This window comes from Corvus kubaryi, unplaced genomic scaffold, assembly GCF_017639235.1.
Source record: "Corvus kubaryi isolate FWS band 111438036 unplaced genomic scaffold, C.kubaryi_AGA036_p1.0 137, whole genome shotgun sequence".
NCBI lineage: Eukaryota > Metazoa > Chordata > Aves > Passeriformes > Corvidae > Corvus > Corvus kubaryi.
Genome location: NW_024580671.1, coordinates 9,726,813 through 9,754,098, shown reverse-complemented (window position 1 = coordinate 9,754,098; position 27,286 = coordinate 9,726,813). Strand labels below are relative to the sequence as shown.

At 39.7% G+C, this 27,286-nt stretch overlaps 1 protein-coding gene across 3 annotated transcripts in view; it reads right to left on the bottom strand.

Moving 5' to 3' along the window:
- The window catches only part of GRIP1 (glutamate receptor interacting protein 1), a 44,548-nt gene extending 21,381 nt beyond the window's left edge, over positions 1-23,167 (bottom strand). For 2 of the 3 annotated variants that reach the window (XM_042017833.1, XM_042017835.1), the window contains exons 1-7: positions 22,067-23,167; positions 16,823-17,009; positions 14,396-14,541; positions 13,280-13,360; positions 5,698-5,767; positions 5,290-5,435; positions 415-559 (exon numbers count right to left, since the gene is read on the bottom strand). In XM_042017833.1, the coding sequence (XP_041873767.1) occupies positions 415-559; positions 5,290-5,435; positions 5,698-5,767; positions 13,280-13,360; positions 14,396-14,541; positions 16,823-17,009; positions 22,067-22,187 (896 nt within the window). In that variant the 5' untranslated portion in view covers positions 22,188-23,167. The remainder of the gene's footprint in view (positions 1-414; positions 560-5,289; positions 5,436-5,697; positions 5,768-13,279; positions 13,361-14,395; positions 14,542-16,822; positions 17,010-22,066) is intronic. The other variant, XM_042017834.1, reaches the window with a different exon arrangement.
- Positions 23,168-27,286: the final 4,119 nt, after the last annotated feature.

Genomic DNA, 27,286 nt, shown 5'->3' with positions numbered 1-27,286 from the left:
TTCTATGGTGTATCTGAGTGCCCATACAGATGCAGTGGCAGATAAGTATATGATAAGTTCAGATAAACTTGGACACATGAAGTGCTTTCTTTACTTACTGTACTATACAGGGCTATTGGCTTTAAAAGGCTGCTAAAATGTTCCTGTGACTGAGCAGTTTGATTGATCAGCTTTTCCTTGGTGATTTATAATAAGGAGCACAATCCTCTGCCTTGTATAGTATGTACATCCTGCTCATGCTCCTGGAGCTTGGCAATGATCAAAAACACAACAGCAAAAAGATTATAAACTCAGATTTGGAGAATTATTAAAAAATTAATTGCTAAACCATGAAAATTAGGGTTTTTAGGTAAACAAAATAAATCTCTATCTTGACAGAGAGAACATTTAAAAATAATTTGCTTTCCAACTTACCTTTCAGCTAATCCTCCTTTCGTAAGGCTGGAAATTATTATGGGATCAAAGGGTTCTTCAGTACCAGAGATTGTAATTCCAAGAGGCCCACCATAGCGCTTGAGTTCAACAGTATAAATAATTGCTCCAGAGCTCTCCTGTTCATCTGCAATAAATGCCAAGGGGATGCAATTGGTTTCTTATGAAAGAGGGAATGAAAAAAATAGCATATTCAGTCTAGTGACTGGTAATGAAAAAATATTTTCAAAGGATAACATTTCCGATACAATTCTTAATCATGTTCTACTGGATTATTTTTTAAAAAAATAAATTACCTATTGTGCAATTTTTTATTGCCAAAACCTAGACACAAGTCAACAGAAAAACTCCCCTTATTCTGTTAAGACTAAATTTTACTCTCTTTAAAACCTTCGGATCTTCTTTCCTATTGAAGTATAACTTAAGGCTATTTTGTTACAGGATCACAGACTGACTGAAGTTGAAAGGGATCTCTGTATGCCACCTTGTCCCACCTCCTGGGACAAGCAGGGCCAACTACAGCCGTTTGCCCAGGATTGTACCCAGGTGGCTTTTAAGTATCTCCACAGGCAGAAACTCCACGAGCTCTCTGTACAACCTGTGCCAGCGTTTGGTCACTCTCAAAGTAAAGAAGTGTTTCCTGACACTCTAACAGAACCTTGTGTGTTTCAGTTTGTGTTCATTACCTCTGGTCCTGCCACTGGGTACCACTGAGGAGAGCCTGGCTCCGTCTGCTTTCCATCCTCCCTTCAGATATTTGTACACCCTAATGAGATTCCCCCTTTGAGCCTTGTCTTCTCCAGGCTGAGTGGTCCCATATGCCCCAGCCTTTTCTCAGAGGAGAGATGCTCTGGCTTCTTCATTACCTCTGTGACCCTTTGCTGGACCTCATCCACTATGTGTCCATGTCTGTCTTGTACTGGGGAGCCCATGGACTGGACCCAGCACTCCAGAAATCTCTCGACAGTGTTGAGCAGGAGAGAAGGATCACATCCTTTGACCTGCTGGCCAAGCTCTGCCAATTGCAGACCAGGAGGCTGTTGTCTTTATTTGCCACAGCATCACATTATTAGAGAAAAGGCAAGTTACTCCTATGGTATAAATACTGATACTCATCTGTTTCTTGAACTGAAAGGAAGATGTTTAAAATTAAAGGTAATTCAAAAGTTTTAAACGCAAACTTCCTTAAAAGAATTCTGGGAAAAGTCAAAAGTCATTATAAGATGAGCAGCTGTATTAGTAAAAGAATCCCTGTTTTTGATGGACGTGTTTTAAGCTTTTTGTAACAGAATCGAAAATATCTTCTGAATATTGAATTATCAACTAAATTGAATAATAAGTCCATTAGATATTATTTCATTATATTGCATGGAGTAATTTGCATGATTTTGAAATTTTATCTCACCAAACAATTATCACAACTGGAAAAGAATCCATCACTGAGTAAACTTAAATACAATGTATTTCCTCAAACAATACTAAATAGGTGTTGCACCAACAAGAAACGTGCCTGTATTTATATAATGCTCTTTACATACTACTAAAAAACCCTAACCACAGCAACAGAGCAATCAACTGCACCATCTTTGAGTTGTGAACTAATATTTTAAAATTTAAAATGCTAGATTTCTCCTCAAATCAAAGTAACGAATGCTTTCTAGCTCATGTTCTGATGTTGGTATTTAGCCAGGATGACTGGTCTGGTAGGCAAATTTTCCTAAATCTGTGGGTAATGACATTTTGAACAGTTCAGTGAATGTGGAAAATGTCTAGAATGCACATTCATGAATGTTACTAAAACTAACTAAGACAAGTTAGAAAATTCAAACGTTACCATTTCTGTTCCTGTAGGTGGAAAAGCTTAAAAAGGAAAAAAAACCCCACCTGCATCACTAGCAAAAGTTCAAAGAGTTGCCTTCTTCTAATACTGAACATGGTACTTCAAGCAGAGTGGGAGGAACACTAATAACTTTGAAGCTATTTTGCTTCTTCTCAATTTTCAGAAAATTTAGATCTTTAGTTCCTTCCCCACCCTGCTCTGTCCTATTTCCTCCTTGTTATCCATGTACAGAAAATGCTACACACAGAGAATCAAAGGAGAGAAGAATTAGTGGTGTTTATTCAGCAAAGAATACTGAGATTTTCTTGCCTACTTGAGGCATTGCCATCAGTGTTTTGGCACAGTTCACATCGACTGCACTTTAAGTGACGTGCTCTTTCCAGAAGCACCCAACTCCCAAGATGGCACTGGAAGCTCCTGTCTGGCATACAGTGGGCTAGCATGCAAGCTGCCACTGCACAGCTGTCCTGGGCTGACTGTATGATACCGTATGGCACAATGGCAGCTTTGCTTGCTTAAAGCACTTATGGAACAACCACAAATCCCCTGGGATCTAATGCTGGTACTGTTTATGCAGCTGTGGCACAGATGGTACAAGACTTCAACTGAAGGATGGAAAGTAACCCACCAAGCTAATTGAAAATGCAATACCCAGCACTTGCTAAGAGTTGACACAATACTGACATTTCTCTGCTATAAACACAAAGTGAATAAGAAGCTATAATCATCAGCAGCCCTGCCACATAAGAGTTGGAAGTCTATAGATCTCAGTGAATAACTGGAAAGAAGACTGATCCATTATGTCTATTCCCTGGTTAGCTGTAGGTCAGAACAGTAATGGTAGAATGTTATGCTGTTCTCTTTTTTTAGTGCTTCCCAGGCAGCAGCAACACGACCTATCCAAGACCAGGGCATGCATGTGGCCTGAATTCACCAGGAAGGCCAGTTCTGCCATGAAAGCAAAGAATGCTGATATTCAAGAACGGGAGGTAGCCATTAGGTTAGTCAGGATTTAAAATTGCCCTCAGTTTGCGAAGCTGGCAAGAAGAAAAGGCAAGAGAAAAACTGCTGGAAACATACCTCCGTCTGGGGAGAAGATCTAACTGAAGTATAATGGTTATGCATCTCATTTTTGAGATTTTCCATCTTTCTTTTCTTGTGATGCAATTGTGGGTAATTCTTGGAAACCACATTTAATGAAAGTAGATCCTCCGTGCTGCAGTGCCTCTGCTCTGCCCACTGACCTCTTGCTCGTCAGAGTAACATCTGACCAATACAAAAAGGGCAAAGAGCAGCAGGGTCTGGGAAGCACCTGACATACATCATCCTGCTGTGGCCTCAGCTGCATGGTGGCTCAGAGGAACACAGCTCTGAGACCCATACTCCTTGCCTGACCTTCCTCAAAAAAGCATGCAATGAAAAATAAAAAAAAGTTTAAATCTTAATCTTATTCTGTGATTTACAAAATATTTTGGGAGTTCTCCATTCCTACTTGTCAATTAGCATCAGGCTTTTATTTTCTCAGGGAATTTATTATTCTCCTCTGTTGAGTTTCAGCAGCACATTTTTTCCTTTGTGAGAAAAAAACCCTTTCATAACTAAATTAATGGCAAATACACAAAAAATTATTTTAACTGAGATATACTTTTTGTTACACCTTTGGTACTGTTATGCCACCGTTTCCTAAATATTTTTTCTTTAACATTTCAGGAGACACTTACTCATTTTAAATTTCAAAGTACCTGAAATCTCCTATAAATACTTCCATTTACGCTTTGACACTTAGTCAGCTGTTACAAGAACAATTTGTATAAAGAATTTTTTTTCTGTAGGTTTCTGAGTAGCTGTCTAGGTACATTTGAATCTGTTCAATTACACAAATCATGTCTGGATAAAACACTGTAGTTGTGTGAGAATCTTGATATAGATATATGATGTAACTATAAAATAAGCAAAGTGAGTGTGTAAAAGAAAACTGTGGTATAGGAATCCCACTGAGACTAAAATCTGTACCAGTACCATGGTGTGCAATACCTAAGAGAGCAAAGATCTTACTTTCCATGGGTGGAGACTGAAATCCACATTTCAATTACAGCAACAATTTGCACAAGGTAGTAAATGCAGCTGTCTTTGCTTTGTACTATAATACTGAGAAGATACTTTGTTTGCTTTCAAAAGCAATTAGGAGGGAGGAGGAAAAAGGAAAAGAGCCTTCTAGTGCAATTCTAAACACCACTTCAACAGTTGCACTTAATTTCAAATAATGAAGTGTGGCAGGCTGTGCCTTTTTGCTGTGAGACTGTATAGAGCTGAAAAGAAGTACATCTTCAGTTTGTGCTTTTGTGTAACGCTGTAATATAAACACCAGCAGTAATAACCGTCTTACTTCCTTTGCCACTACAATGCATAACAGAACTCACTTTATTATCTCCAGGTAGAAATTCTGCTCTTATGGAATCCATAATGGGGAAGACACAAAACGATTAATGGGTGTAGGTGTACAAAATTATAGCAGGTCCATTATTCACTGGGCTGATCAGACATGGCTCCTCCACCAGACATCCAGCACAGTATGTTTAAGCATGTGAACAGTTGTACTCAAGTCAAATTTTAAAGTTTATGGACAAAGCATGCACTACACCATTTTTCTGGAGAACTGAGGCCTAGGGATCCGTGCTTTGCTAACCATGATTCCAATCTTAAAAGCAGAGAAAATCCCAATACTCTGATAAGAAACAGATCAACTTTATATGGCTGCACCTGAGGGCAAACTGTCTTTTCAGAGAACTGAAGAACTAATTTTGCATTGCAGCTCCTGCAAGCAATATAGCCAGCAAGAAAATTCAAAGCTTTATATACCATTAAAATTCTTTTTGGGTGACATTTTCTGATTATCATTAGCATAAACCAGACGTGTTTAGAAAAAACATTTCACTAAAATTTAAATGTAAAAGAAATCCCCTATGTTCTAGAAATCCTGAAAATACACATGAATCTGCAATAGTCATTGCTAATACCGGAATTATCTTCATCCTTGCGGATCTTTAACTTTACAAGGTCCTCACAGTGCTGAAGGATCTGGACAGCATCCTCCATTGAGCAATTGTCAAGTCGAATATTATCTATTGCCAGCAACTTATCACCCAGTTCGAGTGTCCCCGTTCTGTGAACAAGCAAACAAGCTTACATGAAACCCTAACTTTAAAAGAAAGGTATCTTAAAAGGTATAAACATGATTATAGAAACAAGATGGATTTTTAAGACAATTATTTCTTAATATGCCTTCTATTTTCTATACTTTTTTACAAAAGCTTTTATTACAAAAAAAAAAAAGCGCACAGTGTCTTACAAGCTCTCTCTGTTTAACTTGAATGTGGCTGGTTACATATATAAACAGCTTTTTACTGGGAGCTCTAATGTCTTACCTGTGAGCAACACTTCCTTTCTTGATATCAGAAATAACCAGAGGGTCCCCCAGTTTTCTACTTGACGGAGCTGTAATAAAGAACATATACAGGCTTTTCTTTTGTTTCTAGATATGCAGATGGACTAATTTTGACCATAAATCAATACTTCAAACACATTACTTACTTAGATCATATTCCTCCCCTACGCCTAAATTATCTGAACTTTAGGTAAAAACAAACACCAGCAGCACATTAGCAAGACTGATACTGCTCAAAAATTAGAAAATTTCAGAATTGCGGTGACTGGTACAAAGTGAATTTAGCCTGATATGTCTGAATTCTGGGTTAGACCAGGACTGAGCCATCTGAGGATATCACAGTACAGCTCCAGTGATCTATCATAAAATGCTGTGTAGCTATAATACCTAAGGAAGACTTTCTGTCATTAGAATCTTTCAGTGCAACTACTAATGGTGATCTTTTGCCAGAATAAATCCTGTTTTACTATATCCCTCACTGACAGAGCTGCTCTGGCAAAATATCTAGGGTGGGCTAGTCCATGTTCTTTCCATCCACTTCTGTCCTGTCCAGTGCTTAAGGTAGAGGTATGACAGTAATGCTTCCTGGGTGAGAAGGAGGAATCAACTCCCAATAAATGAGATGCTGTGGACAGTGGCTACACCCCCCACTGGGCTGATACACAGCTACCATGTTTGCACAGGTGCAGCTCACATCACACTGCTGTTTGCTTCACTGCAACTCACTGCTTCCTCTTAAGCAACCTGTGCCTCTCTTGATCAGTAACCTTGCCCCCCCTGTACTGCTGCTGAGCCTTAAGCACTGTGGACTTTTCCCAACTTTGTACTGGGGATACCGACTAGAAGCACTGCCATTCCAGTCATTTTAGTAAAACTCCCACCAGTCCTCTCCTTACACACTTATCTCTTTTTGGAAGTATCTGACATTAATGGTCAATTTTTCTAGCTGTCCCTCATGGATAAAATTTTGCTCTGCTCTTCAACACCAGGCACTGCAATTCTTTACCAACTTGAGCGAAAGTATTTGACAAGTTTCCCTTTGCCAGGAAATTCGCTCAGCAATTTTGCTTTACCGTTAGTTGCCTAGAAGCAGTTAAATACCCTGGAGGAAGACAACAATAATCACTGACTACTTCCAGAGGTCTGTTTCTTGAAGTGGCTTCACTGAATGCATTGTTTTGGAGGGTTCACCCATTTGCTGACAGAAGACTGCACTGAAGATCTGATATGGCAAGCAGTGGGCTTAGAACTTGAGGGTGATGAAGACACATTTTTAGACAATTGTGTGGCACATGCTGTCTACCTTTGGGAAGAATATCACCTACAGCTGCTCCATCCAGGAGGTGCTCCATGTGGTGAACACAGACGGACTTTTGGGACTGTTAACAAAGAGTGTGCTGATATTAAAACATTGCCGTGTGGTATAAGGCTCTCAGCTCTCCTGAAAGCACTGATCAGTTTGGCACATTTAGGGTTCTTCAACTGTCCCACATAATTTCTGCTCTGTGTACTGAGCCCTCAGCATTCTTTCATAGAAGGTACTTTTCCATTCGGCTCCCACACCTGAACTGACAATCACCCAAAAAACTGCCCATACTGGAGGATCACCTACAAAATCCTGATGTCAGTTATTTTTGCAGCTCATGAATCTTTTCTTTGACGCAAAATGACAGATCTTCACCTACAGCAACCACATGGCAAATTAATAATGACATTTCCAACACAATATGCTAACAGGTCTTGTTAACCTTAGCTGCCCTGGCTGAGACAGCCTTTGAATGTCCAAAGGAACTATTCAAGAACTGCTAAATAGCCATATTTCAAATGCAATGTCTTGAAAGTCCAGAAGACAGACTTTCGAGAATTTTTAGAAATTTGTCTAAAACAGCATGTTTTCGGGAAATGATTATGTTGCAATTTAGAGAACAGTCATTAACTTTTTGCAAGATACGTAATTTTCGTAGTTTGTTTCTCATTCTTTCATGTCGTGGGTCAAATATATGACAATTCTATAAATTACCTGAATCCTCTGAATTTGTTTCACCAATTAGTATCTTGTTAAAATTTTAGAGTATCACTTTGGTGATTATTTTTTTTTTAATTCCATGTTTTTACCCTCTTGGTTGCCTTACTCTGAGGTTATATGCTACCCACTGTACATTGTCTGCAGACTAGGGTCTGAATCTTAAAATACTTTTTATTAAACTGCCTTATAAAAATTACCAGAACTTAGGAAAACAGTCCATTATTATTGCAAAAAGAAGAGAGGAAGAGCAAACTGAGGGAAAGAGCACAGCTCAAAATGCAGAGCCACAAAGTACATGAGGATGCAAAGAGTATTGACATGCACACAAAGTTATCACAGTTTCAAGCTGACTAAAGTGTAAACCACCAGTATTTTGTGAGTTCTCCCAGGCTATTATTTGCTCTGGAGAATGAAAGCCTTTTTGTAGGCAACAAACACAGCTCTGTGTGAAATGAATCTCCCCACGCTGAGAAGCAGATACACCACACTTCATTTTGTTATTGTTCAATGCTCATGACATACTTCCTACAAATTATTCAAGTTGTGTTGCAGAGATAAAATAATTTGTTTCCTCCTGAACTTTTGTACCTTTTTGCACATCACCATAGCCTAAAATGGCGTCCCAAATGCTGGTGAACAGATGCTGTCTCCAGCAAGAAGCTTGAATACTATTATCCTGATTTTATAGATAAGGAAAGAAAACATAGGAACATTTAGTTCAAAGTATGACAGTTTTCAGTGGGCAATTTGAGATATCCATGTCTTTATATCTCACAATAGTTTGTAGAATATAACAGCTTCTCTGTCTGAAACACAACTACTGGCATTTTCAGCAACAGCTGCAGATGAGCAGCATTTCTGTGAGTGCAACTCCACGATCTCAATGTTTCTGCATAAAATCAAGCAGCCACCTGTGGAAGATCTTCACTCCCCACTCCCATAAGGACTTGTCTCAGCGTAAGTCTTTTGCAGAGAAAAGAAAAACCACTCTAATTTCCCCAGGGTAGCATTAAACCACCTTGACCATGAGAACGCCTCCTTTGTCTTTCTGCAATCCTCCATTTCATTCATTATGCAACCTCCATCCCCTTTGTTACACACCACTGTTTCATCTCTCCCCAGAGAGCAGAGAAACAAGAGTTCCAGTGGGAAAGCAGTATTTGACCAGTTAATATATCCTCATCAATTAATGCAAGCTTGAAGTGACACTCTACAGCTTCAAGTCTCCATTTCAGAATTATTTCTGGTTTTAAGAGGCAGTTAAAAACAAAGCACCTTACCACTCACCCATGTCCAGCCTTCTTGCTCAAGTCCCAGCTGCCCCTAATCCTGATCACAGCTCGGTCTCTCCCCTCATCTGCTGTCTCCCTGTTACAGCTTTCCACTCGTTTTCTCTCCTTGTCCCATTCTGCTTGTCCAGTGAAGATCTCAACTTTTCTCCTCCCTGTTCCAGCTGTTCTAGTCTATCTAATGTTCAGCTTTTGTAGAGACCTCAGAGTCTGTACAAATAACTACAAGTGGACTGAAGACTGCACAAAGTTGTACAGGTACTAAATTCAGTGTTGCAGCTAAACAGCTGCTCTTAAGCGTTTGCTCTCTCTCTTTAAATTACTCTGTGATCCTAGGTCTCCATCCCAGGTCTCTACTCTACTTCTACTGCACTTCCCTGGACACTTGAAAGCAAGTTCAATTAAGTTTTGTCAGTTTTGTGTATCATCTGTTCAATTACGTTTAAAAAACTCCTCAAACAATGCTCCTTTCTTATTTCACTGCTAACTCAAAAAAAACCTCCCACACACTGACTTCAACAGATTTTGAGGTGGACATTTCCCCTACCACCCAGACAAAACTCACTACTCTCAGCCTGGCTTCAAACTCTGGCGTTTGATCAAGCTCTGAACAAACTGAACAAGCAAAGGAAAATGCTCATGTGATGGAAAAACACTTTTTACACAAAGTCAGTCCATTTACCCACAATGTTGGTTTACAGCTACTAGATATTTTTAAGAATAGTATGATTATTAAATACATGGAAGAGCTTTTTAAAATTACACTGATGCAGCTCTTTTGTTCCTTAAGTATTTGTTCATGTGGAGCAGCTGAGAAATCTGTTGATATTTTTCTGTCTTGAAAAGAATTACTTGTAGAGCTTGCCAGGTGAAATCCCAAAATATACAGAAGCATGCTTTAGAAAATAAATTCTCATAGCCAATGATAAATATCTGTAGATATTTACAAAGCTTGTTTCTGATGAAATACAAAAACAATAAAGCAGACTACAGTATAGCTGCTAGTCAAAGTGACTCAGAGAAACTGACAGTTTGGGTGAGATTCTGATATTCTTACCAGCTTTACAGCTTCTTATTCCTTGAGTAGTCCCATTAGCTTCAGAGGGATTATTTAGGAAGCAAGGTGCTGCAGTTCATTACCAGTAAGGATATCAGAATCTTACATAAGAAAGAAAAAAAGAAAAGGAAAGGAAAAAAAAAAAGCTGTTAACTACAATTACCAGAATCCACTAGTAAGTCATTTTATTGGACATCATTTGATGAGTATAAGAAAAAAAATAATTAGTCTGTGATAAAGTAGCCAGTTGCCTCAAAAACCTTTAAAAAAGGTTTTTGTCTTAAAAAAACAAAAAATCTATATTCATTACACGGTCTGAAGTTGATGTCACTGGCAAATAAATTGAAACAGCTTTGAGCACTACTAGCCTGACTTGAGAGTCATCCCTCTTCTAAGGAATGATTCTGTTATAAAAGCATAATCACATGCACAGGAACACTCCTGTGCTTTATTTGGATGATGTAATTTTAAGAACTGAGACCTTCTATTTGCTCTAATCATGTAAGTGGGTGTGAAACTAGTAATATCTGAAGCATTAAATATATAGTCACGTGTATTTGCAAAATATGAAATAAGGTCTTTGTTGAGTGCACGTCTCTGTCATTGGGAAAATGAGGCAGATATTGCAGAGATAAGGGAAGAATGATATGACTCCAGTGTGTGTATGAATGCAGCAATGGGCAAGAGCAGTATACTGGGAGGTAACTGACATGACCTATCCAAAACTCAGAGCCCTGGATTAACATTAACAATGATGCTCACAAAACTTTCTTCTGTCCTGCTTTTAAGGGGTTTTGCTATCTAAGGGGATTTTAATTTTTTTTCTGTTACTTTTCTCTTGCATTAATAAATCTGAAACTAAGTAACGTCTCTTCTCCTATTACAAGTCTTGTTTTTCAAAGACCATGAATTAGCTTAGTTGTCTTTAGTGCTGTGTGTCACCTCAGACTTGCCTTCAATAAAGCTCCTGGTTGTAACCCCATGCAAGCCCACTTGGTGTTCATTACCAAGGAAAACAATTCAAAGAAAGATAAATAAATTCCTCTTCTAGAATGCCTGACTCTAGCTGACCTAGAACTGCTGGACTTAAAAACAGATATATGTTCATGTGCCAGGTGAGGTTACATCTCCCGTCTGACAAAAAATGTCTGTCTTGTCTGTCAGGTTAGGTAATTTCCTGACTTTATCATACAAATCCCAAACTAAATGGGGGATATGGAAAGTAAGAAAGGTGTTTCTCTGTAATGTTTTAATAGGACTTTCTCATTCACCATTAACTCCACTAACTTGAGAAGGAAGAGGATGAAACAGATCTCTAGCATTTTTACGAGATCAAGCTCCACATGCGAACAAACCTGATCACCTCCACCCCCCCCATTCAAGATATACCAACTCTGCCAAATTTACCTTAGTATTTGTTTCTTAAAAGAAATCATAGAGCCTTCTGAAAATATCAGTAACAAATGGCATGCTAATGTGCTAAAGGGCCTTGACAGAAATTTGACAAAATGAATATAAAATGCTTATAGTCTTCAAATCATACTGCCTTATTTAGGAGTTAATTAGGTAAAACAGAACAAAACACTGAAAAGCAAGCACAAAATGCAGCAATTCAAGACTTTTACCAAGCAAATTTACAAACTTTCAGTTATTAATATAAACCCTTTAAAACCATGTAAATAATTAATCCTACATAAATTTCATATGTATTAAATACTATTAATGATTATTATATATAACAGATAATTTAATTTAAATATTTAAGATACTCCAGTATATTCAGAAGAGCAGAGCTAAGACTAACCACATGTTACTCTGATTATATAAAGCACTCATTTTATAAAGCACTGATTTTTGGAATTAAATTCCAAATCAGTAAGGCATGCAAAATTTGGAAGAGGAGTGCTAAATACTAAATTCCAAGACCATTAGCTTTCCATTAAAAGTTTATTCCTACAGATGAAAAAAAGTGGATGTCTGCATTCCAAAAAACAACACAAATCAAATTACTAGGAAGACCCTATTTTTTCGATAACCTTGTAAATCATTACCAGTCCTAAGAATAACATTTAAACAGAACAGCCTCACTCCAGGTTTTCTCATTTCTCAATATTTTCATTTGCACAAATACATGTAGACCTATGATTTTGCTTCAAGCATCACATCACATCTCACAGAGTCTAACAGTTACTCATTCATTTGCAACACAAGCAAACAGGCCTGCAGTGTCCCTCATTTGTTCCTCAGGTGTAATCCTTAGCACTGAGTTCCCTGCTGTACTTTTGATTAACCATATTCCATTGTGCTGGTAAAAGCTTCAAGAATACAGGTCAAAGCACAATCTTCCCCCAAGGCACATGAATAACTCCAAAGAAAGACTAATAGCCTAAGAAAGGCCACAGCCATAAGTGAATGTTAATTGCTATGACACCAGATTCTGCAGTGTCAAGCCCATTAACTTTGATATGGATTGTTTTTCCTTCTGTCAAGGGCTGAGCTCAGTATGCTTGAGTTTACCTGGTCAAAATCCAGTTCTAACACATTGTTTTACTGTCTCCTCACAAAATAAGTATAGAAACATTTTAATTTCAAACCACAGCAACAAATACTTATTGAGAAACAGACTGATGCAGACCCTTGTGACGTTCTTTAGCAATCCCTGGAATCCCTAATGAAAGGGGATTTTGCTGTGACCCACACATTCAGGACTGCCCACTAGTTCTAGAGACTGACTATGTATCTTCAGTCCCTGGGTTCTGAAGCAGAAAATAACCCTACATATGTGGATCCTCATGGCCGTGAGACCCCTGTGTTCAGTGGGGTTCTGTTCAAGAGCCTGTGAGAGACCATGACAGGCTCTGCTTTAAGCTATGGAAATACTTTTGCATGGACCTAATTCTGCTGACTTTTTTTTTTTTTAAATAAATAATTTTAATAGGAGTTAAATATGTACTGTGCATGAAGGAGTAAGTCAAACATTAGATTTGGCAAACTTCTGGCTTTGTTAACTACTTGAAGGGGAGTATAAATATGTTACAGAATGGTATTTCAAAAGAGAAAAAGCAGTAAAAGAAGCTAGAAAAAGGAAAAAGAAGTTTATACCAAAAGAAACGTGACTCTGTAGCTACAAGATCTACTTTCTGCAGATTATCCCATAAACGTGGTCTGAAAAATAAGCACTTTTACTTACAACTTATGGTGATGCCAAGTTCCACATTATGCTTCTTTGGTAGTTTCACATGAAATGTTCCACTGCTTGGTATAACTGATTCTATAAAAAAATATTTTAAACGTTAGATAATTTTTAAGGCACAGCAATTCCACGAGCATGGAACTACATATGTAAGCTGATGAAATCACATCAGAGTCACAAGGCAGTGATGAAACATGGATGCTAAACGAAGGAGGTAGGACCCACGAAGTACGATTTATAACTCTACTGGTAATTTCACAGTAACTCAGTTTTTCTGAAGGTTTAACTGAATTTGTGGAGATTGCATGGGCCAGCAGGCAGCTGACACTGCAGGTTTTTAGCTCGTATCCAAGTTCTGTGAGCACACGTGAAAATTTTACTGCTGGCAGACAGCTTTTAATTAGAAGGACAGGAAATTGAGTCGTAAAGATTTCCAACCTGTGTTGCTGCAGGACTAACACTTATTTTTAACTGTCCACTAAGGTAACTGCCATGGTTTTAACATCTAGTGGGAAGAAAAGGAATCCAGTGGGGAAGTGCACACATGTAATGTGTACTTGTTCGATATAAGCCGTTTGTGACTTCATGGGTATATCCTGTATGCTTAAACACATTGCAGAATAAAGGAATGCCATTAGTAATAATACTCATCAGCAAAATTAACAATGATTCTTCTGGCCTTTATTAATTCAGTTTCTATTATTTTATTTAGAGATACTGTAAGTGAAACACCTCAGAGTTTTTTGCTTATCCACCCTTTTTAATACTTTTCTGTCTTGCAAAGCATTTCATTATTTGGCCTGTAGAAGATTTATCTCTGCTTAGCAGAACATCTCCATCTCAGGGCAGAAAAATGTCTGGAAATAACTCAGAGGAGAGACAGTCACCAGATCTTACTACAGGACCTTTCATTTCTGTTTGCTTTCTGAAGTACTCTGCAGGGCTGTGCGAAATGAGAAAGCTGTAAAAAACCACGTTTCAAATAAGTCACTTGAAAACGGAATGGTGTAGATGTGAGAAGAAAGCCTCTACCTCAGATGCCTCACACTTGCAATGTACTTGGGATTTATTCCTTCATTTTTCTTGCAAGACAGAATAACAGGACATTCATACCTGCAACATCAAATTCTATTTCCAAAGTGACCTTGTTGGTGATAGAGGAGTCTCTGAGCAGTTGATTGGCCTCATCAAATGTGCTGTCTTCTGTTGGGATACCATTTATTGACACTATTCTGTCTCCTATTTGCAGCACTCCACACCTTGGTACAAAATGATACAAAACAATCATCAGATGTGCATGCTACCAGAACCAGCAATATCGTAGAATCACAGAATCATTTAGGTTGGGAAAATCCTTTAAGATCACTGAGCCCTACCAATAAACCCATGTTGGGGTTTTAGTTTAGTCTTAGTTTTTTTTTCCTGTTAAAGGAATTTTCTCCCATATGCATGTTGCTAGGGGACAAATAGCTGTACTTAAGAAAGACAAAAAGGGGAGTGGGGCGGGCCTGGCTACTCCTTTGTCTACACCTGGGTGTGGGGTCAGTTCGCTCTGAGCGTCCAGAGAGAGAAGCTGCAGAGAAAGGAGCTGCTGCTTCTTTCTTTTTTGGCCGTTCTTTCTTCCTGCTGGAAGCAACGCCGGGACCCCAAAAGCCGCTTTCCCTGCCCTGCTGGAGACCGGGCTGTGGCTGCCCTGCCCCGCTGCTGCTTCGAGCTTTCGCTACGCTGTAGCCCTGCTCGCCCTGCCTGCCTGGGCCTCCGTGGGGTTCTCCCATCTGGATACATCTCGCCTGCCACCCGGGATTTGCGTCCGTCCCTGCCGTTCCAGCCGCCGTTCTAGCCTGCTGTTTCAGCCTGCTGTCTCAGCCTGCTGTTCCTGAGAGCCCGGGATCAGCTGCCCCAGGGGTTTGTGAAGCCTTTGTTCCATCCTTCCCGGGATCCCAGGGCACCAGAGCCGCGTGTTTCCCGAGCTCGCTCCGGAGCGCCCCCTGCAGCCGCGGGGGAACCATCGCACCTGCCCTGCTCACCGGGAGCCGCCAGCGCCCCTGCCGGCTGCGAGCGGAACTGCACCCGAGGGGAAATAGCCTGACAGCCGAGAAGGCTGGCACTGGGTTTGTGACTGCTGTTACTGCCATAGTTGTTGTTGTTTTGTTTGACTGGTTATATACATATATATATAGAGTAAAGAACTGTTATTCCTATTTCCCACATCTTCGCCTAAAGGCTCTTGATTTCAAAATATAATAACTTGGAGGGAAAAGGGGTTATATCTGCCACTTCAAGGGGGGCCTCTGCCTTCCTTAGCAGACACCTGTCTTTCAAAACCGAGACAACCCAGCACTGCCAAGTCCACCTTTTCTGTGTGGAATTGCCATATTTACATGTCTTTTAAATACCTCCAGGGATTATGTCTGAACTACTTCCCTGGGCAATCTGTTCCAGTGCTTGACAACCTTTTTCAGTGAAGAAATGTTTCCTAATATCCAATCTAAACCTCCCCAGGAAAACTGAGGCAATTTCCTCTAGTCCCGTTGCGTTTTATCTGGGAGACCAATCCCCTGGCTACATCCTCCTTTCAGACAGCTGTGAGGAGCTGTAAGGTTCTCCCTGAGCCTCCTTTTCTCCAGATTACACGTCCCTGGCTCCCTCAGGTGCTCCTTGTTAGGCTTGTGCTCCAGACCCTTCACCAGCTCCATTGCCTTTCTCTGGACACACTCCAGCCTCTAATGTCTTTCATATAATGAGGGGCCCAGAACTGAACACAGGACTTGAGGTGCAGCCTCACTGATGCCAAGCACTGGGACACAATCACTTCCCTGGTCCTGCTGGCCACACAGTTTCTGATACAAGCCATCTGATTAAACACATTCAACCTAACCCTAAAGGGTAGTTGTAGCATAGCAGCTCAACACTCTCCTAGGCACAGAAGTTGCTGCCCCTTTGCACCACAACACTATCAAGCACTCCCAGTACGGGTCATGCTCCCTAGGTGCTGGGACCTAGGGGTCTTCCTGCTTCCACCCCCCCCTACAGACATCATCTGTGCCTCTGACCCTGGGTTGCAGGTGAAATAGCAGCTGGTACTTGTCTGTGCAACTACTATCATACTCATGACATGATTAAATACATATACAAGCACAAAAATGCAATTTAAATAATTAGTAAGTCAAAACTGTGGTATTCCCTAAGATTTGATTCTGTACCAAAACTGAACAGAGCTGGATATAACTTTCCCCCCGGCACGCTCAATTATCACTATTTTGACTTCAATAATGTTTCTGATTGGGTTTTTTTTTTCCCTTTGCATGAATATAGCTTCCAGTCTCCTTCTGGAGGACTCTGTATGGTAAGAACCCTGGTGCTTGTCATTTCATAGCTGATCAAGTGCATGAAACACCACTGCAAACAGAAAGTGTATTCCTTGCCCCACTCCACTGAGCATGGCCTTGCAATTCGTCACAAACTGGAAGAAAGCAACAAACACAAAGTACCCGAGGAACGCTCCCCACATGTATTTAGCAGTCAATTAAAGTGCCTCACCTTTCTGCCGGACTGTCAGCCTCAATATAGGAAATGAGAGGTGGAGAAGACAAGGTCTCGGTAGCAAACACGCTACCCTGGAGCTGTATCCCAAACCCTACTATGGGGTCTGCTGTCAGCACTACTTCTGTGGTTTCTGTGTGCACGACCTGCCCAGCCAAACCAACAGTGCTAGAGGCTAAAGACACTATAAAACAGAGCAGACCAGGAAGAAAGACATTCATATGCAGCAGAAATACCATTCTTTTTGAGAAAATTGATCTGTACAATAATTCTAGTCAATGAAACATGTCTTTTAAAGTCAACTTAGGCTAAAGTTTATAAATTATGTATAAACAGTTATGACGTATAAGATAACAGAAACCATCTGGTTGTATGTTAAAATGCAAAGAGATAGTTCTTGTACTGAGTAAAATAAACATGTCTGATATCCCCACTCCAAAAATCTCAGGACATTCTTGAATTCTGTTTGCATTAGGTTTGAGGCATAGATGAGCAGAACTTTTAACAGGAATTCGAGGCACAAGCCCAGCTGTTATTCAGGCAGATTCCTCTTTTGAACATCTCACAGCAATGCATTGCTAGCAACAAAGCACATGGACCAGGCTTGCTTGCAAGAAGTAAGGATGCCTTCTTCTTGTGCATGTTTACTGTAAGTCAGCAATTTGTTAGGCTAACTGGGCAGTGTAAGGAAGTTGAACAAACCACTCTGTTTTAGCAACCAGTATATCTCAAGAGATTGTGAGAAAAAAAAGTTCTGTGGGGTCTCTCAAAGCCACTGGGGTCCCTTCTGTGAGAAACTCAGGCAGCTATTTCTGTTTTCCTGCTTCACTCACACTTTTTCTGAAAGGCTGCAGTACAGAACAAATCAAGACAAAAACAACACTGAAATTCAGTGCAATTACCTATGAAAGGAGGAGACTGCACCTTTGCTTCCTTGATCTCTGTCTAAATGTATATTGCATCACTGTTTGAATTCCCCCAGTGACAAACTATTGCCTTTCATTATGTCATACACAAAAAGCCAGAGTTTTTCAATTCCTGTTCAGTAATGATAATCCCTCCAGTGCCAAGGATTTGGAATGGTTTTCTGTTATCAACCTATGTCATTACCCCTCCATCTCTAATTTCCTTCAAAACCCATTTCTGCCTGCAGCAGCCACTAAGAATTAGATAAAATTTCATGGCTTATCTGAGGGATTGTTTACCTGTGCATTTTTTTTTTTTCTCTTAGATGTGGGAAAAAAAATTTTGACATTATAGATATTATTAGCAGAACTGTACAAAGATGTCGGAGGTTATATAAGTATTTCCCCACACTTTGGGGCTGCAAGCATTAGACTTTTGGTCTGTATCAGTTAGTATAAATCTGCTTGGGTTGGCAATGACAGTTCTTTGCAAAATTTTTACTTGTCAAAAACCTCACAACTTTCTGTTTTCTCCCAGCAAAGCTCCTTTCCACTCTGAAACCATCTTTTCAAAATTACTGTGAATTCTTCCTCATATCTTGTTTTGTTTCCTTTGTAAGAATTGTGCATTATTTCAGATACTCAGTAGCTTCCTTCTTACTGTTTTCTTTATCTGCACTCAATAAGACATGCTTATACACAAATGCAAATACTAAAAATCTGTTCTTAGAAACTTCCATCGGCTTTAGCACTTAGTGCATGTGAGAAATAGATTTCTCCAGCCCTCACTGCTGCAAAGGCTAAAATATAACTAAACCAAATAAATTAATGTAATACCTAACACACCTTCTAGAAACATCTAAATTTAGGGCTTCCAATCTCAGAAAAGTTCCATTTTCCTTTTCCTAAAGGTCATATAACAATTACTTGTTAACTTCATCTCTGTTTCTCATCGCTTATGTCTCTATTCCCTCCATGCAGCAGGTGTCTAGCTGACTGTAACCTTCTTACTCTTTTTATAATGTCCTACCAGGAACTTAAATGTCTCATAAAATTTATTTTACTTTTAGGACAGTCAAAGTTTTAATTCACATTGGGAAATTAAGTAGCTATCTGTGGGATCTAAAACTCACTCTGGTAAACATTTTGATGATGTCAACACTTCAGTGTGACAATTAGGAACTGCTTCCACTCCCAAAGAAAATGAAAGAGAAACAGGAACAAAAAAAACCCAAAAAAACCAGATATGAAAACATCCTTTCCTAATCATGTAACAACCGCTATCTCCTAGACTGTAGAAAATGTCACAGGTACCCAAACCCATGACTTAGGGCATGTTGGGGTTTGCAACTCAAGAGTAACTGTAGCAAGAAACACTGAAATTTTTTTGGCTCCTTGATGGATTAGAAGTTTTACAGGCCAGGAAGCAGTGCTGTTGATTTTAAAAGGGGATATAGATGTGTTTGCAGTTCCAGTGAATACTGGTTGCTATTGCTATGGGTACATTCCAGCATACTTGTATAGTTCTCATCTAACTCTTAGCAACATTCCTGGGAGCTGGTTTGCTATAAGCTCTGCAGTTATGTAAATAATGATCTTGAATTTGAAAATTATGTACTCGTTACTTTTATGCCTGCAGTTATACAAGACGCACAGCAAGATGTGTTTCAAGGTGCATATGTGGATTATTATGCCTCCAGTCTCCCACTCTGACCCGTAAGAAACTGAAAAATGTTCACAATTCCTCCTGTTAGCTGTTGAGAAAAGAGCACCCATGCATGTCTAACACCCTTTCCAATCTCTACCAGATATGCAACCCTAGTAGTGTCAATTGGTATAAATTATATCTCGCTTCCAACTACTAATAGGGACCTATTAAAAAATACTTCAGGATTTAGCCTTAATGAAATAATAATCCAAGTGTTTCCACAATGAATCCCAAACTTTGTAAACAAACAAACAAACAAGCAGAGGAAGAATAAAAACTGAAAACAAGTGGCGTAAAAAAAGCACGTGGCAGCAGGGCATGCCCTCAATTTTTACAGCCATGTGTTTAGAAAGATCTGTATAACTAATGCAATGATTCTTAAATCATGGCCATAAAAGTCTTGTAACCCCTTGTGCCATCACACTTCATGAATTATGCCACAATCACATTATGTTATGCAAGTATTCTTAAATAAATGGCAATGTAAGCTTTAAAGCAACCTACATATTTTTATTCCCAAGTGTCATTTTAAAAGATTTATTAAAATTTACCTTAATAAAACCCTCAAATTATCCAACTGGATTAAAGAAAAAAAAAATCCCACTAAAATTAAGAGTGTGTTACACCTTTTCCATGAAAAGCACAGCAGTCAATCTACCTGGTTCTCATGAGCCTCCCACAAAGAGAGAGGGGCAAGGTTTTCCAAGTCTTGTTGATGAATAGTGGAAAGGTACAGGACTGGATATTCTCTATCCTGGTCCCTTGTAGCACATTCAGAGTAGTGTGGGTCCCTTAAATTGGCTGTCACTGCTGTCACAAGCATGGGTATAAGTCTACTAACAGAGAAAGGAAGTCTGCACAGGCTGACAAGCAAACTCACAAAAAGAGCAAACAAGTCTGTCTGGCCAGCCAACTCCTCCAAAGCCAGTTCTGGTTCGGGGTTGTTGATGTAGTCACTGGTTGCAGGGAGGCACTGACCACTAAGTGGTGGGGCCAGTTCCACATATTTCGTAATGCTCTTTATCAAGACCTCACAATGTGAAGGTGTAATGAACTACCACACAACAGAGCCTCGTCCTAACTTCTCTTATCTAGAGATTTGTTTACTCATAGCAGCTTGTCATCCCCAGGGCCTTCTGACTTGAAGAATCTTTTAGGTGGGCTACAGTGTTTATGTGACTGTCCCACTTAAATGCCACATCACTGGCCTTGTTTTGAGTCTTTGCAGGATAACATGGTCAAGGATTCCTTGAAGGAAAAATATCTGAAAAATTTAACAATGCAAGTTACAGCTGTGTCCAAGATCCATAACAGGATTAGCTTTCAGGATTTCATCCTCTGTTGAACAAGCTACAACATAGCACAATTGATGAACTATTTTTTGCATTGATTTTACTATTCAAATCAATTAATACTAGTGTAACACTACTACTGTTTCTCACGTACAGATAAGAACATGTAAGACCTGGACCTCTACTGATACCATAGCATGACAGACAGTTTCTCCCCGTGACCCAAAAGAATGCATTAGAAGCTAACATGTCCATAGATGAGCTGTGAAAAATGGCTGATCGGATTAAAAATAAAAAATGCACTTACAAGCAAATGTTATGCAAAAATATGTGCTTTACAAAAGAAATAAGAAAAGCAAGCAACAAAAACTGCAAGAAAGCAAAACCTCAGTTCCTCTCTAATGTATTCTCACAATTCCATAGTGATTGCCCTTAGAAGCTGCTGGTTTGCTCTGGTTTTACTATGACCATGGGGAATCTTTAAAACACAGCGGCAGTGCTGTAATGTGCAGCAGCTCAGTTCTTCCAGAGTGGACTTCTGAACCTTGTTATCCAGAGCAAATGATTTACAGAGCAGTTCTCACTTCCCTCCTCTGGAGGAACTGAGCTGCTGTGGGTCACATGAAGATGGACAAGCCAGTAAGAGGTGGCACTTACACGGAGTCTGGGAAAAAATGCACTGACATGGCCACACTCTTTCCGGCCCAGTGAATGCTTAGCAATATGCAAAGTGGAACAGCCTGAATAGATCTACTCTGGACTGGGAAATTACTGACTCACAGGCAATCCATGCTTTGAATCCCAGAGAGTGGTCAAACAAGGCTATTTAGTCTTTGCTGTAACTTGCTGCTCTTCCTCACCAAAATGTCTGTACAGGTTGTGGTGTAGATGTAAACAAGCTCTGCCTTCCCTAATGGCATAGCTGGTTGAGCTTACCAGCAATCTGTTTCTGACTATTCAGCTATGAATTCTATTCCCTAATGGAAACTGGAAGAGTTGAAAAAGTTATTTGAAAATCACTTCAGTAATGGTATAGCAAACTCTTCCAGAACTGTCTGAAGAAAACATTCCTTTATATATTTCAGATGAGATAGTTATCCTATCTCATATATATATATGAGATATATATGCTTATATATGTAGCATCTACTCATCTCATTTTAGCATTGGACACATATTTTTACCCTTATGTTTCCCTACATCTAACAGAAACTCTCTCTTCTGCCTAGAATATATGCATATTAATTAAGGTACTGTGTAACTTTTTTGTGTATCTTCCCCCTCCTCCACCCATTAATTCATTGCACATTTTTGAGCAAATGCTGTTACCACCTACAGGAGCTTTTGAAGTCCTTCTTTTTCATCCTCCGCCTCATCATTGTCCCACGTGGGCTGGTGGAGTAGAGGCTGCGAGGTAAGGTCCCCATGTTCAGGGAACTCAGGCTGTAAGCACTCATGGAGGTAGGAGAGAAGGATGAAGACACCAGAGCTGCTGTAAGAAATCAAACACTCGGCATACAGCACTCAGTCTTCCCAGAAGAGTGCAGCACATGCCTGTAACTCATCAATGAATCAAACATTGTATGTAGAGGCTGTGTATGATGCACAGGACTGGTTTGTGCATTTCCAGTAACAAAGACATTAAACCACAGAGGTGACCCTAGGAAAAAGTACAGCCAGCATTTCATGACAACACTTGCTGGAAGCTAACAAAGATAATGTAGGTACAAAAAGTACATCCATAGTATACAGCTTACTTCAAGCAAAGCATGTTAAATTAAATTTTTCAACACATATCCCCAGACTAATGCACATCAATATATCTAGATACACTGATTTTAGAAATGCCTTTTTGTAGTAGGTAATTTCTGACAAAGATTTGTAAGCAATGCTTTGCATTCAAAAATCATGCTTTATATACACTTCTCCAATCCAATGGTCTACTCATACATAGAAGACGACCTGATTAATTCAGAATTTTCAAGCCTTTTCCTGTCTACAAAGGCTGCTTTATTACAGAAAGAAAAAGGTGTAAAATGTCAGAAATAACCTTGGCATGGCTATGAAAAAGTGTAGCATCCATAAAACTGAAAACGTTTTAGAGCCAGAAATGGGAAAAGTATGAGCGAAAGAAGGGAGGGAGGAGGAGGAAGAAGAGGAGGAGGAGAGAGTATGTCAGCAGAAGAAGGGTGGAACATTACGAAGGCTTTTTTGAGGAGGCGCTTTCTGGAATTTCAAGGCTGGCATCCTGCAATGGTCAGGGTGGTAGGTGTTATAATGGTGGTAGGTGAGGAGGCTGCTGTGGCTGTTGGCACACGAATCCCAGGTAAGTTGCCTGTTGCTTCTTTGAACCTTCACTGCCCACATGAAGGGATGATGGAAAATCAGAAAACAAAAGGACCAGAGAAGAGGTAAAACTAACTGAATTGCACAAACAAAACCAAAAAAAACACAAATCAGAAGTGAAAGAAAATAAACTGAAAATAAAATAAAATTTAAAAATAAAGTAAAATAAAATAAAGTAATAAATAACCTGGTCTTGTCTTCTTATCAGAGGGTGTTAACTTGAGGTGCAGAAATAATATTTTTTCTCAGAAAAAATTCTTCTGATTGGGTTTTTGGTTTTTTGTATTTGTTTTAAAAATGATGACTACTGAATCAATTTCTAATCTCACTCTGGCTTAGGGGCTAAGACTGCAAACTTTATCAGGAAATACTAAGATACTACATATGACCATTAACTGAAGGTTAGTAAGTCTCTTGCATTAATCTATTTTAAAAAGACCAACCAGATACTTTACATGGCATTGCCTAGAATGCAGATGCTTGCTTGCCATTTCAATTTACTGTATTGACATTTTCATTTTGCCACAATCTATTGCTGGCATTATGCTATTCTGTGCAGTAAATGACTTTCCAAGGCCAGCAGCAGGAAAACTCTATCCTGAAACCTCGTTAATGAAGAAAAGAGGTCTTATTGATTAGTAGGATGTGCAATTTTATGTTTTTCCTTGGTTTCTTTTTTTTAACTTGATCTTCAAAAATGATCATTCACTGGATGACACTTGAGACCGTATTTGATTATTTAATTGCTGGCTCTATGTATGTAGAATCTGGGATATGCCAAAATTTGAATTTACCAAGAGAACGGGAAGCATTTTAGTTGATGTGTCAAATCTTAAAGGAAAGTGACTGAAGTCTCCCTTGATTAAATACAGTATATTCATCATAAAATTCAGCATGTCTGTATCCTTGCTGAATCATAAAGGCACAGTTCAAACTGGGAAGTATTCACTGAATTTTTTGTCTTAAAACACCCATGGGGATTCACCCATACTACAGAATCATGGAATGATTTGGGTTGGAAGGGACCTTAAAGACCATCTTGTTCGAACCCTCCTGCCATGGGAAGGGACACCTTCTACTAGACCAGGTGGCTCAGGGCCCCATCCAACCTGGCCTTGAACACTTCCAGGAATAGGGCAGCCACAACTTGTCTGGGCAACCTGCTCCAGTGCCTCACCACCCTCACAGTGAACAATTTCTTCCAAGTATCTAATCTAAACCTGCCCTTTTCCAGTTTCTATAAAACAGAGTTTGCTGCCTTTGGCCCATGAGCTGTATTACCTGTGTCCCTCTGCTACCTGCTGCACCTATAATGGCTGCAGACATGTCTGTCCCCTTGCTGGCCTTTAGCAGGAGCACAAAACCTTGAGCATTTAGGTTGCACCTACACCTTGTGTTCATATCTTACCCCACGAGACAAAATGAAGGGGGGGAAAGGGTAGCCACATCCAGCACTGTGCCCTGGCAGAAGGAAAGCTGTCCTTTGGTTTCACTTCATATTACATGAGCACTGATCTGCTAATTGCCTGACTGTACTACCCCTTCTGACTGAAAATCGATGCCTATCTCTACAGACTGGATCTAGCATGGAGTGCACACTGGGGAAGGGACAGGGAAAGGGGAGCACAGGGGCTCACCCTGTCCCTGGAGCCTGGTGGGTGGTGGAGACCCTGCAGGCCCTGGCACTGCCTGAGCTGGCCCTGTGTCTTCAGTCAGGCTGCCCTGGAACTGCATCCTTTCCTGAGAACACTCTCTGTGCCCTGGCATGTGCTTGAGTCTAAAGAATTACTTTTTTCCTCCAATATCAGATATCAAAAGTAAGGGAAGGGCGTGATGCCAGTATCAGGCTGCGTCTGCGCCCCTGGGGTTCCTCACCTGCTGGCACCACCACCCTCAGGGACTTCGGAAAATCTCATGTCAGCCAGAAAAGTCCCAGAACACCAGAAGCAGCCTGATATGGCCTTATGTGTCTCACAGACTTATCATGTCTTCTCACATGAAACCGTCTCTTCTATTACGTGCACAGACAGAGAGGTTTCTTAACTTTAACTATGGTGTAAAAATTAAAATCTGATAAGAACAATGTGGCCAGGTGAATTTTCATTATTTTCAAGCTGCTGTGAGCCTTGTTTAATTAAAATAGACTGCTTCCAGCAGGAAATTATCCAGTAGTCCTTGAGATTTTTTCTTAATGTTTTATTTTCATGCCAGGAGTAGAGATAAAAATGTCCTACAAAGTGGGAAGGTACACAAATTCAATTTGCTCAGCTTGTAGAAGGATAATCCCAATTCAACAAAAGTTCTGTAAAAGAAAATCCTTTTGTGTGTAACCATAGTAATTTAGTGGTAATTTGAGCTATTCCAACCCCGGGTTGTCTACAGTAAACATAAAACTAATGGGGCAGCCAGAGAAATGAATGTCAGCAGCGCAGTATAAAGGAAAAAACATGAAAAAAATCCTATCTTTTATAGAGCTCTTCACTTTATTTTAGGGCTGAAATTTCAGTTTATTTTATATACTGACTTTCCTGCCCATTTAAAATTCTGAACATATTCCCACAAGACCAATAACTGAGCTCAGCAGATGCAGCCCTAATGACTCAGCTTATTCCAGACACACCACAGGAGATTTTCACTCTCTGCAGCCTCTAGGCCATACCACACCTGATGAAAGGTTGTTTCCAAGAGGGTACTTGCTTCCATAAAGCTTGTTATATCTTGAATCGGTCATGATATTGGAGCAGCACCACCTGGTGAGGGGCTGGAAAGGGCTGTAAACATCCTAGTTATTCTGCCTTACTGAAGAAAACAACTTTATTACTTTAGGAATACTTTCCCCCAAAAGATGCTCTTATATATCATCTTTAGCAGATCACCTTGATGTGATTTTTTAACATCCAGTTCTTAACTCTGGCATAGCAAGAGCATTGCTTTTTCTAAGCATCTACACTGGTTACTAGCACATTAACAGCATCAATCTGTTTTAAATGTTGGTTAACAAACCAACTGCTTCAAGTAATATGACCATCTACACAAATCACCCGCCCCAGCATTTGTCTTCCCAAAAGAAAGTCTTCAAAATTCTTTAACCATCCAGAAATTAATTGTATTACATCTTTGCTTCAAAAAAAGAGATCTGTTTGCAATGTACTGTCATAACTGAAAAGAATGGAAATACATTGCAAATTGGCCTCCATCTCATTCTGCTTGTGCAGTATCACCCTCTGCTCCTGTTGTCCCTAACTGGCTCAAGTAGGAAAGGGAAAGAGCTGAGTAAAGGGAGAACATATAATTGCAAAGGTTACTTCTTGTTCACCCTGGTCTAGGAGAAACTAATGTCTCCTCTGTCACTAGTTCAGTATTCCCCACTCTGGGAAACTGACTAGAGCATCACTTATCAAGAGACAGCCTGGATCTTGGATGGATGTCCCAGAACATTTACCATCACTCACATTTCAAGACCTCAGAAATCTTGTCTTGGTCTAAAGAAGGCAGAAGCACAGTACCACAGGCTCAGAAAAATGATACCACTGGTTCATGCTGCAACCCACATACCTATTCTTTGTGTATTTGATAACCCTTGTTACTTCTTTGATGTCTATCAATATGTGGTATGTTAGACTGAATTAATGAATTACTGTGAATTAGCCACTTTCTCAGGATTAGTTAGAAGACAAGACAGGCAGCCTCCATCTTCAAATACTAAGACATTTTATAAATTTGATTCGAAAATGGGAAGCCATTCTATTCAAGCATGTTGGTATGAAATAAGTATCACAGTGAAAAGGTCTGCAATCCAGGGAACTGTTGCCAAACAGTTTCCATAAGCACTGACAGTGAACCCATGAAGCAATCTCAGAAGTCCTTTAAAAGATGACAGCAGTAAATAATAATGCCATTAACAAGAGAAAATATGGGAGGGGTCTATGTATTTAAGGGGAGAACAGGTCTTATTAATGAAGTGACCGTAACTATCAAGCCAATATGCTGAAAATAAGCTGGCTGTGGTACTACTTCCCCACTCTGAATTTAAGAAGCAATGTAGAAATTAATTTACTGAAGTATCTTGTAGCACCCCCAGTGATTGCAACAGTAGAGTCAACAGGTGTCCTTATGTACATCTGCAAGTTTGTAGAGCTATTTCTTAGTAAAACATTTCCCTCTCTGGCCATAGGAATCTCAGAGGGTTCATTAAGACCAAGAAAACACA